General features: G+C 40.6%; 1 protein-coding gene across 1 annotated transcript in view; it reads right to left on the bottom strand.

The window, feature by feature from the left end:
* Nucleotides 1-206: 206 nt before the first annotated feature.
* Nucleotides 207-11,661, bottom strand: part of col11a1a (collagen, type XI, alpha 1a) — a 77,902-nt gene continuing 66,447 nt past the window's right edge. Inside the window, exons 55-67 of the mRNA XM_076095595.1 lie at nucleotides 9,560-9,613; nucleotides 8,048-8,155; nucleotides 7,680-7,733; nucleotides 7,346-7,399; nucleotides 6,410-6,517; nucleotides 5,374-5,427; nucleotides 5,258-5,293; nucleotides 5,112-5,165; nucleotides 4,735-4,981; nucleotides 4,006-4,118; nucleotides 3,575-3,643; nucleotides 738-971; nucleotides 207-437 (exon numbers count right to left, since the gene is read on the bottom strand). Of these exons, the coding sequence (XP_075951710.1) occupies nucleotides 291-437; nucleotides 738-971; nucleotides 3,575-3,643; nucleotides 4,006-4,118; nucleotides 4,735-4,981; nucleotides 5,112-5,165; nucleotides 5,258-5,293; nucleotides 5,374-5,427; nucleotides 6,410-6,517; nucleotides 7,346-7,399; nucleotides 7,680-7,733; nucleotides 8,048-8,155; nucleotides 9,560-9,613 (1,332 nt within the window). The 3' untranslated portion in view covers nucleotides 207-290. The remainder of the gene's footprint in view (nucleotides 438-737; nucleotides 972-3,574; nucleotides 3,644-4,005; nucleotides 4,119-4,734; nucleotides 4,982-5,111; nucleotides 5,166-5,257; nucleotides 5,294-5,373; nucleotides 5,428-6,409; nucleotides 6,518-7,345; nucleotides 7,400-7,679; nucleotides 7,734-8,047; nucleotides 8,156-9,559; nucleotides 9,614-11,661) is intronic.

Genomic DNA, 11,661 nt, shown 5'->3' with positions numbered 1-11,661 from the left:
TCCTCTTGGTTACCTCTGATTCACCCTCCTCTGCCACGCGTTTAATGTCCTTCACCTTTGCTTCATAACGTGGTTAAGTCATGTGGTTCAAGCCCTACAAGGGCAACAAGTATTTTCCTGGGTTACACGTACATACATGGAAAGACATGTTTGCTACACCATCTCTTATTCAAAACTTGCATGTGGCATAGAAAAGGGTGGGGGGCTAGAAATGGGGTTTGGTGGTACCCAAAACTTGACTCTCTTTGCTGGCCCCATCAAGTCCTTTTTTTTTCTTTTTTCATTTTTATTTAGCCAAGGAAGCAGATGGGTCCAACTTCAAACCCAAACTTCTGGTTAGGGTCCCCAAAGTCAGTCAACATGACATCGATGATGGGAACCTGATCGATTTTGGGAGTATTAATCTCCATCACAGTCTTTCCATAGCCCTTCCTCGTCTGCAACAAGAGAGACACAGAGATACAGAGGAACCAATTAGACATGCAAATCCAAAAGCACACATACTGTCACATGTTTCTAACTGCACAAAACACTTTTTCTGTGTGTTCATGCTGATCATTAGGTCAGTCCACTTCCTTTAGACCTGAGCTACTGGGAAAACTTTGCTAATGTGTGTCTGAGAAGAGTCGGGCTTTTCGAAGGCATCAGCTGTCATCAGCTACAATAATAGCTTCCTGCTCTTCCTTGTTTCACCACTAATGTGATACCATTTCAGGAAAAATCGGTCTAGGGCTTACCGCACAACCGTCAGAGAGGGTCTTGATGTAAGGGTTATTGTCATAGGACATCTCCTCATCGTTGGCGCCCAGGAAGCGCAGCGCCTTTTCGTAGCTGTCGCTGGTGGCGTCGTGCCACGCCACGGACTGGTGGCAGCTGTAGGTGAAGTTTTGCCTGGCAGAGGCTGTCAGTAGTCTGAGGAAGGTCATCTGTACCATGTTTATTGAGTTTCCATCCACGTCAACATAGGAAAACTGTTGGTGGGCAAAGAGAGAGTGAGAGGTCAAAGGAAAGAAGCAAACATGGGTCCACACCTTTTACTTAACAGTTGGATTCATTCATTTGTTTAATGAAAAATAGAATTAAAAAAATACAAGCAATATAAGTAAAGATATGTGTAAAAATATGGAGAAAAAGTAATACTGCTACTTGTATTATTACTAATAATAATAAACTAATAATACAGCAATTAGAAGACAAAACATTAAAAGAAAGTGACAAAATACCACAATGCTCCCAAATCTCCGAAAACAATCGGAGCAAATTTCCAAACAGTTATTTGGATTAACTGACCACATATTGGGAAACTAAATGATCACTTTCTCGCATGAAAACATATTAAAACGTAATTAACAGCTTTTATTAACAACACTCAGAATTTTCTTTCTGAAGTAAAACTATGAACTATTAATAGTAAAACTCCTAATGCCGCACAGTAAAAGTCTTACTTACTTAAAGTAACATCTGTTCAAGGTGGAGTTTTCAATTCTATGATGCTGGATATTTTAATGAATAGTAATGCATCGTATTTCAATTGTTATATTTTGTGAGTCAAATTTGAATCTGCAACGTAGCTAGTTCCTCTGAAGTAGAATTACACAGCCAATTAAGTTGCATATTTGTAAGTGCCTTGGGGGCCTTTTGTAAGGTATTGCGGTGTAAAATGAGTTAGAATAATAACATAATTTTCCATATCTAAACATCCTAATAAATCTTTTGGAGCCCTTTTTAGTTGGGGGCCACAGGCAGTTGCTTACCTTGCCTAACGGTAAAGTCTGAACCTGAGTGTATTTCACTGATGTTTCTGACCGTGAGTAGCCGTGATTTGGGTGTGTGAGGAACTTTGTCGTGTCAGGTATACTGCTGAGGACTCAAGGAGGAGCAGTGTCGAATGTGAAGTTGTTTGTATGAACGCTTCTCGAAAAAGTTGCAAGCAGCGACACCACAGGCCAAGCGCTCGGCCCGTACTGAACAGGCATGTTTTGAATGGGAACTACACTCGTTTTTTTTCACAATAAAAATAGACAATGCATTTGTTAGATCTCCAATGACTCCAATGTATCTACACGAGCATTTGACCTCATTACTGAAATTTTGTAAAAAAATACATTTTGAAGGATTTTGACTACCAGGGAGAATTTAAATATGATTTTAAAAAAAAAGATGAAGTCTGTACTTTATTAATGCTGAAGGCAATTAAAAGATTAAAACTTAATTTCTATGAGAAAAAGCAGCTGATCTCCCAATTTTCCTTTGTACTATGTATAGTTTTTTCAGATATTAAGATTATGTACTGGCCCAAATAATATTGAAATAATTCAGTTCATTCAGAACACTTTAAATATGACAAACTGGCTAATGTAAAAACACCTGTAACAATTACACAGAGGTTTTTCAATTGATGTACAGTAACCATGGCTGCCTCTTAACCTTAACCCATCTAAGGCTAGTGGCTAATAGTTACAAGGTAACATTAACCCTAGTTCCAGTCAGAGGATTTCTACACTTGGGCATCAGTTAGTCTTGCGGTACTAAGTCTTACATTGTCAACATCATCTAATTACTGTATTATATCTGGAGTCGTCCTCATTAGGTTGACTGGCAGTATAGAAAACATGAGTATAGCACTGTGTGTTAAAATAGTTGGTCTCCATGTAAAGTACAGTAGGAAAACAGGGTTTTCAAAAGGCTCTGAAAGTTGTGCAGAATACACAGCAAGCAAGATACATTTATACATCATTGTATTATTTTTTGTGTGGTCATTAAATACCACATATACAGCACTTTGTGCAACAGTATTCTCTTATACTTTTCTATCTCTTTTAACAAAGCTTGAATCTAGAGTAACAAGAGGTCAACGGTACACACATGACCCTGACTGGAACACTGACTTTGTGTGAACCTTGTCTGAATATGTGCTTTGAAAGAGCTACCAGGAGATGTACTGTGCTGTGTAATGTTCTGTCACAGTCAGTCTTTTAAAGTCTTCTCTCTCTTGAAATACATCAGCATGACATGTTTGATGGAGCAGGGCAAACTTGTTTCTTTCATTTCTGACTACAAGAACTAGTAGCTGATGTTTACGGAGATGATTGTATCTGTTCAAGGGCAGAGAGAGGTCTACTGGAATGTTAAAACACTGAGGCATTCTGCTTGAATCCTCTGTAATGTTTTATCGATGCTCTCTTCTTTGTATAGAACAGGCTAAGAATTGTAATGAGTTGGAATGACAATAACTGAAAATGAGGCACTAGTTCAAAAGGATGTAGATTATTTCAACTAAAAGCCAATCTGTGCATTCTCTCTGCTCTGGCTTTTCCTAAAATATGGACACACTCTAACCATTAGGCAGTTTGGGAGTTCTTTATGGGAAGCAACTTTGGGTCACTGCCTCACAATTTCATGGGTGGTGCTGCTATTTGAGTCTATTAGCAGCTGCTTGCCATTTTGCAGTGTCCCTGTACAGGTTCATAGGAGAGATGGAGCAATCCATTTAGTTTAGCACTGAGTGAAGGAGTTTCTGTTTTGTGTGGTAAACTGAAGCAGACGGATGAAAGAAGAAGAAAAAAACACTTACTATTTTACCACGCTTAAATTCACTGAACCATGTCCCAGGGACTTCCTTGGGCCATGACGATATTCTGACCTGTGGAAAACCAGACAGGGCGGATTAATACTAGACAATATAATCATGGGCATTATATTTTGTTGTGAATTATGATGTGAACATTAAAATGAAAGCTAAGCCTAAAGGGTAGCATCAAAGTTAGTCATCTGGGAGCAGAAGATAAACCTGTATACTTTTGTGTTGTTTGCACAAAAGTGAATATCAAATCTATACACGCTTAGCCCTGAAGGAAATCAGATGGCTGCCTTTGACAACTTCAGTCTCGTGCTGTGCCGTTTGTTGATGTGTTGGTTTAACATGATGGCTTAATATTTGATGAGAAATGATGATTAGAAACAGGCAGTTATGAATCTTGTGGGTACAAATCCAAAGTCACTTACTCCATTAGACTTCTTATCTGGATAGATGCAGGTTTCGCCCCCAGCGGTGAAGTTACAGTAGACTTTGAAGGAGTCCCCAGAGCAGCCTTGGTTTGGATCAATCCAATATTCGCCTACGGAGAACCAAGCACACTCAAACACCCTGTTCTACTAGCGTCCACAGAAAATGGATTGAAGCTTTGTGCTAGAATTTCTTGATCATATTTGAAATTGTGCTTTAAAGTAATTTACTGCTCATTGTTATGGCTTATTCACAGCTAGATAATATGTTATCATGCCTGAAGCAGGGTATAATTGATGTGCAACAATTTTAGCCAAAACATATTCCTCAACAGAAGTAAAATGAGTAATGATATCCATCAGAGGGCCTAGAGGTCGTGCCAAATTACTTAATCAATCTGTAGTAGGCACACATTTACCAAAAGAGACAAACCAAAAGACACCAAAGGAAAATGGGAAACGTTCGAACACTGATGAGTCCAATCTTCTCTGAGCAGTGTTCTCAATCACTGTTTTCAACAAAAAAGTTTGTTTTTTCACTTGAGTATCAGTCAGAAAACCAGGTGTCTTGACCAGAATCTCTAGTGTCTCAATCACAGAGGGATATGACGCTCTGCTGCAGCCTGACTCTGTGATTTACACTGACAAGAGGGCTGTGTTTTTATTTCAATTTCTCTTTCAGCATCTCTTTACTTTCACATCAAACATTCCTGCTTAGATTGAGCTTACCATCAGGGAACTCTGGGTGGCAGAGCTGCAGATCTTTGCATGTCCTGGCAGGGTTGTTTTGTGTGCCCATCGGGTATTTCATGCGTTCGATGTCCTGTTTGAGGTTGTTGAGTGAGCCGAAGATGTCTTCCATGCCCTCGCCGTAGTCCGTGATTGCAGCGGCTGCGTCTGACTGCATGTCACTGGAGCGCTTGGTCTTCCTGGGTGACTGGATGGGCAGGAGCTGGATGACTTCACCTGGTGGGCCCTGTACGGTGTGGTGGGAAAAGCTTTTTAAGATTTCATGCCAAAAGACTGACCATAGATGTTGTGCAATGCTACAGTACTGTGACAATTATAACTTAGTGGTACAATAGGCAACAGTCTTTAATACTCACAGGAGGACCAGGAGGACCAATTGTACCAGTGTCTCCTTTTGTACCAGCAGGCCCCTGGGAGAAACATGCATAGAAACATGTCATCTCAGATAAATCTAACATACACACAGTGACAAAATGCCTTTGAAAACTCTGATAGTACTCACACTTGAACCCTTGGATCCTTTGGGACCTTGAGGACCCTGCATGAGATAGGACATAATAAGACATTGTATCATCAGTGTAGAATCTGAATGAATGACTGAATCAGTAAAAGACTTACAGGCAGACCAGGGGAACCTGGGGGACCAAGAGGACCGGAGGATCCACCGATACCCTGTGAACAGATGAGATGAAAGCAGAAGTCAGATATACATCAAAGAATCATAGGAGACAAAAGTATTATTGTGAGGCTTGAATGAGTGAAATGAAAAAGCTAGACTAAACTGGCAAAGGACCAGGGATATGTATACATAGTTTATGAGCTGAACAAATGCATAATGAGCTTTCTTGTGAATGTCTTTATTTTAGCAATCAAGAAAAGGCCAAACACTGTGCCTGTGATATGCCATTTCTTTGAACCCAGCAATTCACAATCGTATGGCTCAATTTTGTCAGAAAATAAAGACAAACAATATGAGGCCTATTTTCAGTCATTAAAATAGAAATGGTAAACTGAGTGGAAACCTTTTTGAAGTCCTTGAGCTCTGAGAAAAGGGGACGTTATGATTTCATTAGGCTTAATGTCCAGATACTTAATTTAACCCATCATCTTAAATCACTAAGCCAGGGCAGTACAAGGGCCACAGCAGGACAGAATAGCACATTCAGTCGTTCTGCAATGTTTATTTAAAATGGATGAAGGCTGTCATAAGTCCTTTATCGAGTCTGAGCTTCAACCTTCTGTCAGTACTGATTCCTGCTTCAGTGATGGAGAAAAATATCTTGATTTTAATGAAAAGGAAACTCTTTTTTTTGTGTTTTCCACAATGCAGGTATATTATCACAGCAGGCGTCAGATACTCAGAAATGGATCACAATGGGTGGAAGTTGTGTTAACAGTGAAAGGTTCAAACGAGATGCCTCAAAGTCTTGTTAATATTGTGTTTTTACACCCTTTGAGCAATATGAACGAATAATCCAATCTGTCAAAAGCCAGAACCAACACAATGTTAGCTCTGCACTGCATTGCCTTTTTCAGTGGGTTTTGGTCAACAACAAGTGCCTGTGGTAAGACCTTTGGCAACAGTGGAAGGGCAGCAGGTGGAGGGCAAACGGCCCGAGGACCAACGTGGCAATGGAGCGTATCAATTACTTACACCGTCGCCTTTGCCACCGGGAGAACCTTGGGGCCCGGGCAAACCTCGGTCTCCCTTCTCTCCTTGCTCACCAGGGGGTCCGATCAGGCCAATCAAACCTGGATGACCCTGTAGGACAAAAATAGTTAAAGATAACAGCAATGTCCCTTTGTTTACTTGAACTTTAAAGCTATTGCCTACATGTCTGACATGGGCAAAGCTCCAATGGTTTTCTTCCCAAAAACTGCAATGCACATGGGAGGCTGTGAAGAGTGACGTTTCATTACAATACAAATCCTCAGGCTTTATAATTGAAATGTCTCTACTGAAAGAGAAACACCAAAATAAATAACACAAAATACTCACAAACAATTCACAACACAAAGATGATGACTTTGAAATAGGCAAGCCCTCTTACCAGGGCCAATGATTTGACAGCATTAAAAACGCACAACTCGCAACACGGTGTCTCTATTGTGTGCTTTTAAACTGCTCTCTCTCAAGCCATCATGTCAGTGTGTGGGAGGCAATTTAGACAGAGTAATGTGTGCTGTCCGAATATCCTTTGTAGTTATATTTCACCAGCAAATTTGACAGTGGCAGCGAAGAAAAGAGCAAGATTAGACAGATTAGAGTGATACATCACATTTAGCTGCATATTCAATCCTATTGAGAGTTTTTCTGTTACAGCAGCTGTGGCAAAAACTAATTTTGTTTCCTAAATGTTAACATATGCGCTAATTTAAACGTTGCTTTGTAATTCTAAAAGATGTCTTGCTTATGATCAATTGCAGCCGTGGAAGCTTTGTGCTCGTGGTGGGCAGCCTTGACTGGAGTCTCAACCTAGATCACGATCCCCAGGTTCCTTTCACTGCTTTCATGTTTGTCTTCCAGCCTATTTGAAAGTGGAAAGTGAAAGAGCTTGCAGTCAGACACAAGACGAGACGCTATGCTCACCTTTTCACCTTTAGACCCAGGGTCACCTTTCAGGCCAGGAAGACCAGGAGGACCCTAAACAGCGACAGCAGAAGAAAAGGGAAAACAATTAGACAGGACAGGGTGCTGAAAATAAGCAAATAATAAGGACAGAAAAACATGAAAGGGAAAAAAAGAAGAGGCATGAAAATCATAAATTATATAGAGAGAAACTGATCCCTTCATGTATTACGGATATGACTTTCAGGGACAGTTCAGCTTTCTTTGTTTAACCTGAATTTAGGACTCCAACTCTAGCTGGATGGATAAATGTGAGAAAGACGGAGAGAGGGACAGGGATTTTATACATACTAACCATCGGACCAGGTGGGCCATCTTGTCCTGAGGAGCCGGGCAGTCCTTGTTCACCCTGTGAAAAGCCATTTAATTGCAGTGAGCATTATAGTGTCCTGTATTTTCTCTGGCCTGCCATTGATTTGCTGTGCTCAGCATGATGATTAATAGCCCAAACAGGGGAAAAAAAGAGTGCTGGAATAAACAAGCACAACTAATGTATAAGCCAAATGGGTGTATTGATTATTCCATGAAGTCTATCATCATACCTTTTTATGTGTGTACACTGTGGGTGTGTGCCTGTGTTTGACCATGCTTGTGTGTTTGAGAGTAGAGAGATGCATATGCAGTGTATCACAGGGAACGTTCGCTGTTGTAGCTCAGACTTACGACAGGACCAGGGATTCCACGCAGACCCTCTGGACCGGGCTTTCCTGAAGGTCCCTGGGGTCCAACAGGTCCGGTTTTACCCGCCGGACCCTCAGAACCTGCCTCACCCTGTATACAAATGTTTTGAAAGCATGACTCAGGTTAAAAAATACAACACAATTTAGGAACTTAAGCTTATTTTTCCTGGCAGAAAGTAGCGTACACCTGACATATTAATTGAATGTATTTGTATCAAAGCAGCTGTTATTTACTGATATTTTGATTTATGAGACATTACAACTTTGAAACAAAACATCAGTCAAATAAACAAAGTGAACACTAGAGGTAGATGCCATGAGGTTGGTATATCTGGTTCTTTACAAAAATCTAGATGTATAAAATAATTTGTCAAGTTTGGTAGTGGTATAGAATAAAAAAATCTTCTTGTACAACTTCTAAAATCTGTTCCACATAAAGAACTCTTGATATGTCAGGTTTTCTCTGGAGCCTATCTTGGTATCCTAGAGTATTCGTATCAGAATTCAGCTGCAGGCTGCTTCTAGCTTTAAATTATGCTGAGATAGTATGCAGTGTGTAGATCGGGAACATGGGGACAAGTAAACAAGAGTCTGAGTTATCAAATGAGAAAAAAAGGCTCTTGTTCCTCCAAATGAGGTTGAGGACAGGCAGAATAATATACAGTGCTACATCCTGCTGTGTTTTCATTCTCGGGTCATGATAAGATGAGTATGGCCTCAGGATCAGGGTCTGCCACGGCTGACGGAAAAACGTCAATATGCACAGACTAGACAGAGCTCATGAAATCAAGTTTGAGCTGCAAGGCTTTTACAGGGTACAGGCTTATAGCAAATCTCTCCTTTACTGAGATTATTACAATCACAGCTGTAATTCTGTTTTTTTTTTTTTGGAATTTCAAGATTCAGATCTATAAGCACGAGTTCAAGGCCATTTCATTAAGGTAGTCTTTCAATGCAAATATTTCCAAAAATGCAGTATATAAGCAGTTAACAATACTATCATACCATAGTAGTATAGTTTTTACTACACTATTATATTACTATAGTATAGTAATATACTTTTGAACATATTAGCTGAGAGGAGAGGTATGTTTTTGTAGTAAATATCATTTATATTCAGCGTGCTCATGCTGGTGATGATTGATTCTGCACAAAGCAGCAGATCATATGTATAGATTTAGACACTGATGAAACAAGGAGATTGGTGTCAAACGAGTGCTAACTCAGAGAGAAAAGCATGATGACTCTGAATACTTGGGAGCTTGACTGTTTTTGTCTTGAAATTAAGCCACAGTCCAATGCAAGAAACAAGTGCATCTTAGTTTTACTCAAATAGTCTGCATCCATAAATTTCCATCTAATCTAGGGTGGAAATTGAATTACGTCTGCGTTTTGGTGCTTTTAATTCAAATGGGGGAACAATGTGTGTACGGTGAGCAGCCAAAGGACTTCCTGAGACGACTCTACTGTGAGAAGGACGAGTTGATTTTGTTACCTTAGCGCCCTTCTCTCCTTGCCTGCCCTCTGAACCAGCAGTCCCCGGAGGTCCCTGAGGAAGACGACAGAACACTGCTTTAGCACTTTAACACAGCATCGACACACACGAACTGTACAAAACAAAAGTGAATGTTCATTTTTGACCTTCCACAGTATTTCAGAGGTTGACATCAGTAAGCAAAACAAATCATCAGCACTAATGAAGCGCCTTGGTACCCCAGTGGTTACAGGGCATGCTATGTAACCGCAACGTCCTTGGTTCGATTCGGGCTTTGTGACCTTTGCTGCGTTTCTCTCTGCCCCATCTAAACTGTCCTCAAATTAAGGTGGAAATGTCAAAAAATAACTCTGGTGCCTCTTGGTGTTTCAGTTTAATTTGATTCGATTTCATGTTGAACAATTGTCTTGCCTGATAAGTAGTTGGTGGATGTTGTCTTCAGACGGATGATAATCCGATGCCCTTGAATCTGCACTACTTCAGGGATCAAGATCTATTTGAGTGACTTGGACTTGTCTGCCCACAAAAACATACAATCTTGCGGTGTAGTAATGTGCTAACACACATAGAAACACACCAGCTTCTTCAGTCATGCTAAGGGTTGGCAAGGGTCGTCTTTTCTGACTGGTCAGGAGCTCTCAGGCCCACAACGAATTCTTTCAACTCCACCTCCAGTCGTCCCTCTTCAAAACCACTCTCCATCCAAATTCCATTCTCATCTTAGCTGATGGAAGCCTGAGTGCTATTGACTGAGAGGCTATGAAGTGAGCTCGCCCCTGTGCTTGGAGCTTTCATCTTCTCCTGATGTGTACCTCTTACTGGTGGGGAAGAGGTGGGCTCTTGATCAGCACAAAGAGCCATTTCAATTGTAGCGCGATACACAGCAGTCAACGTGTAGGTGTGTTAATCGTGTTCGGGTTGCCACGGCACCTTTTGTTGTCTCTGCAGCATCAGGCATAAGAGACACTTTATTGCTGTTCTTAATTGCATAAAATTGTTACCCGTGTCTTAGAACACATGAAAGGTAACATTTAGTAGTGACCTTAACCACGCAAAAGCCAGATGAGGCTAATAACTTTTAGATATTTCTTTTTTCAAGAAGCAAAGTTGAATACATATCCAGTATTAAGGCAGATTACCGTATTTTCCGCACTATAAGGCGCACTTAAAAGCCTTTAATTTTCTCAAAAAACGACAGTGCGCCTTGTAATCCGGAGCGCCTTATATATGGATCAATTGGTTAATTGGTTGATCCATACTGGTTGTACACGGCGCTCTGTCAAAATGTTTCAGTACGACTGGTAAACTACAAAGCCGCACCGCGGTAAACACCGGTACTGTGCTTACTCCTAGTCCAACACCACTTGTGTGTATAAAGACCCCAAAATGGCACCTTTCAAGAGACACACTTACGACGCTATTCTATTCTATGCGCCTTATAATCCGGTGCACCCTATATATAAAAACAGTTCTAAAATAGGCCATTCATTGAAGGTGCGCCTTATAATCCGGTGCGCTTTATAGTGCGGAAAATACGGTAATATAAAAGGTGCTGCTATGCTAAATGGACTAATTCAGAATCAGAGGCTGTGCTGGGGAGATTTAAGGATTGTTGCAATTTTCTACAGGCAAAAGGCAGCGAAGATAGAAAAAGGGCCAACAGATCCTAAACAACTCTTGCTGTGCAATTATGTATTCAAAGGAGCAACCTGTCGGGTAGCAGCCGGGATCATCTTAGGTCCCTTTCTTTCTCTCAGCGATTAAAGACCTATGAGTGATAAAATAGCCCTTTTCCTTACCATAATCCCTAGGCCATTTGGTGCAGCAGATGCTGATACCATGCTAAATACTGAGAATGTAAATTTCATTGGGCATATTAGAAAAAGCAATCAACCCTGGTTTAAAAATGCATGACATGTCGTTCTTTGAAATGCAGCCAGTCACTTGAGATTGTGACTTTTCTTTCAAATTCAGGAGAATAGCTGCTCATTTTCATGTGGACTTTGAGCTCCACATCATATTGGAAATATGTTAATGTTCCACATCAGATGTGTGCATTCAAGGAGTAGCTTGCTGGCTTTGATATTTCACTCATTTATCTC

This window comes from Anarhichas minor, unplaced genomic scaffold (assembly GCF_050575085.1).
Source record: "Anarhichas minor isolate MPS153535 unplaced genomic scaffold, ASM5057508v1 ptg000001l, whole genome shotgun sequence".
In the NCBI taxonomy this organism is placed as follows: domain Eukaryota; kingdom Metazoa; phylum Chordata; class Actinopteri; order Perciformes; family Anarhichadidae; genus Anarhichas; species Anarhichas minor.
This window is presented reverse-complemented; position numbering and strand designations above follow the sequence as displayed.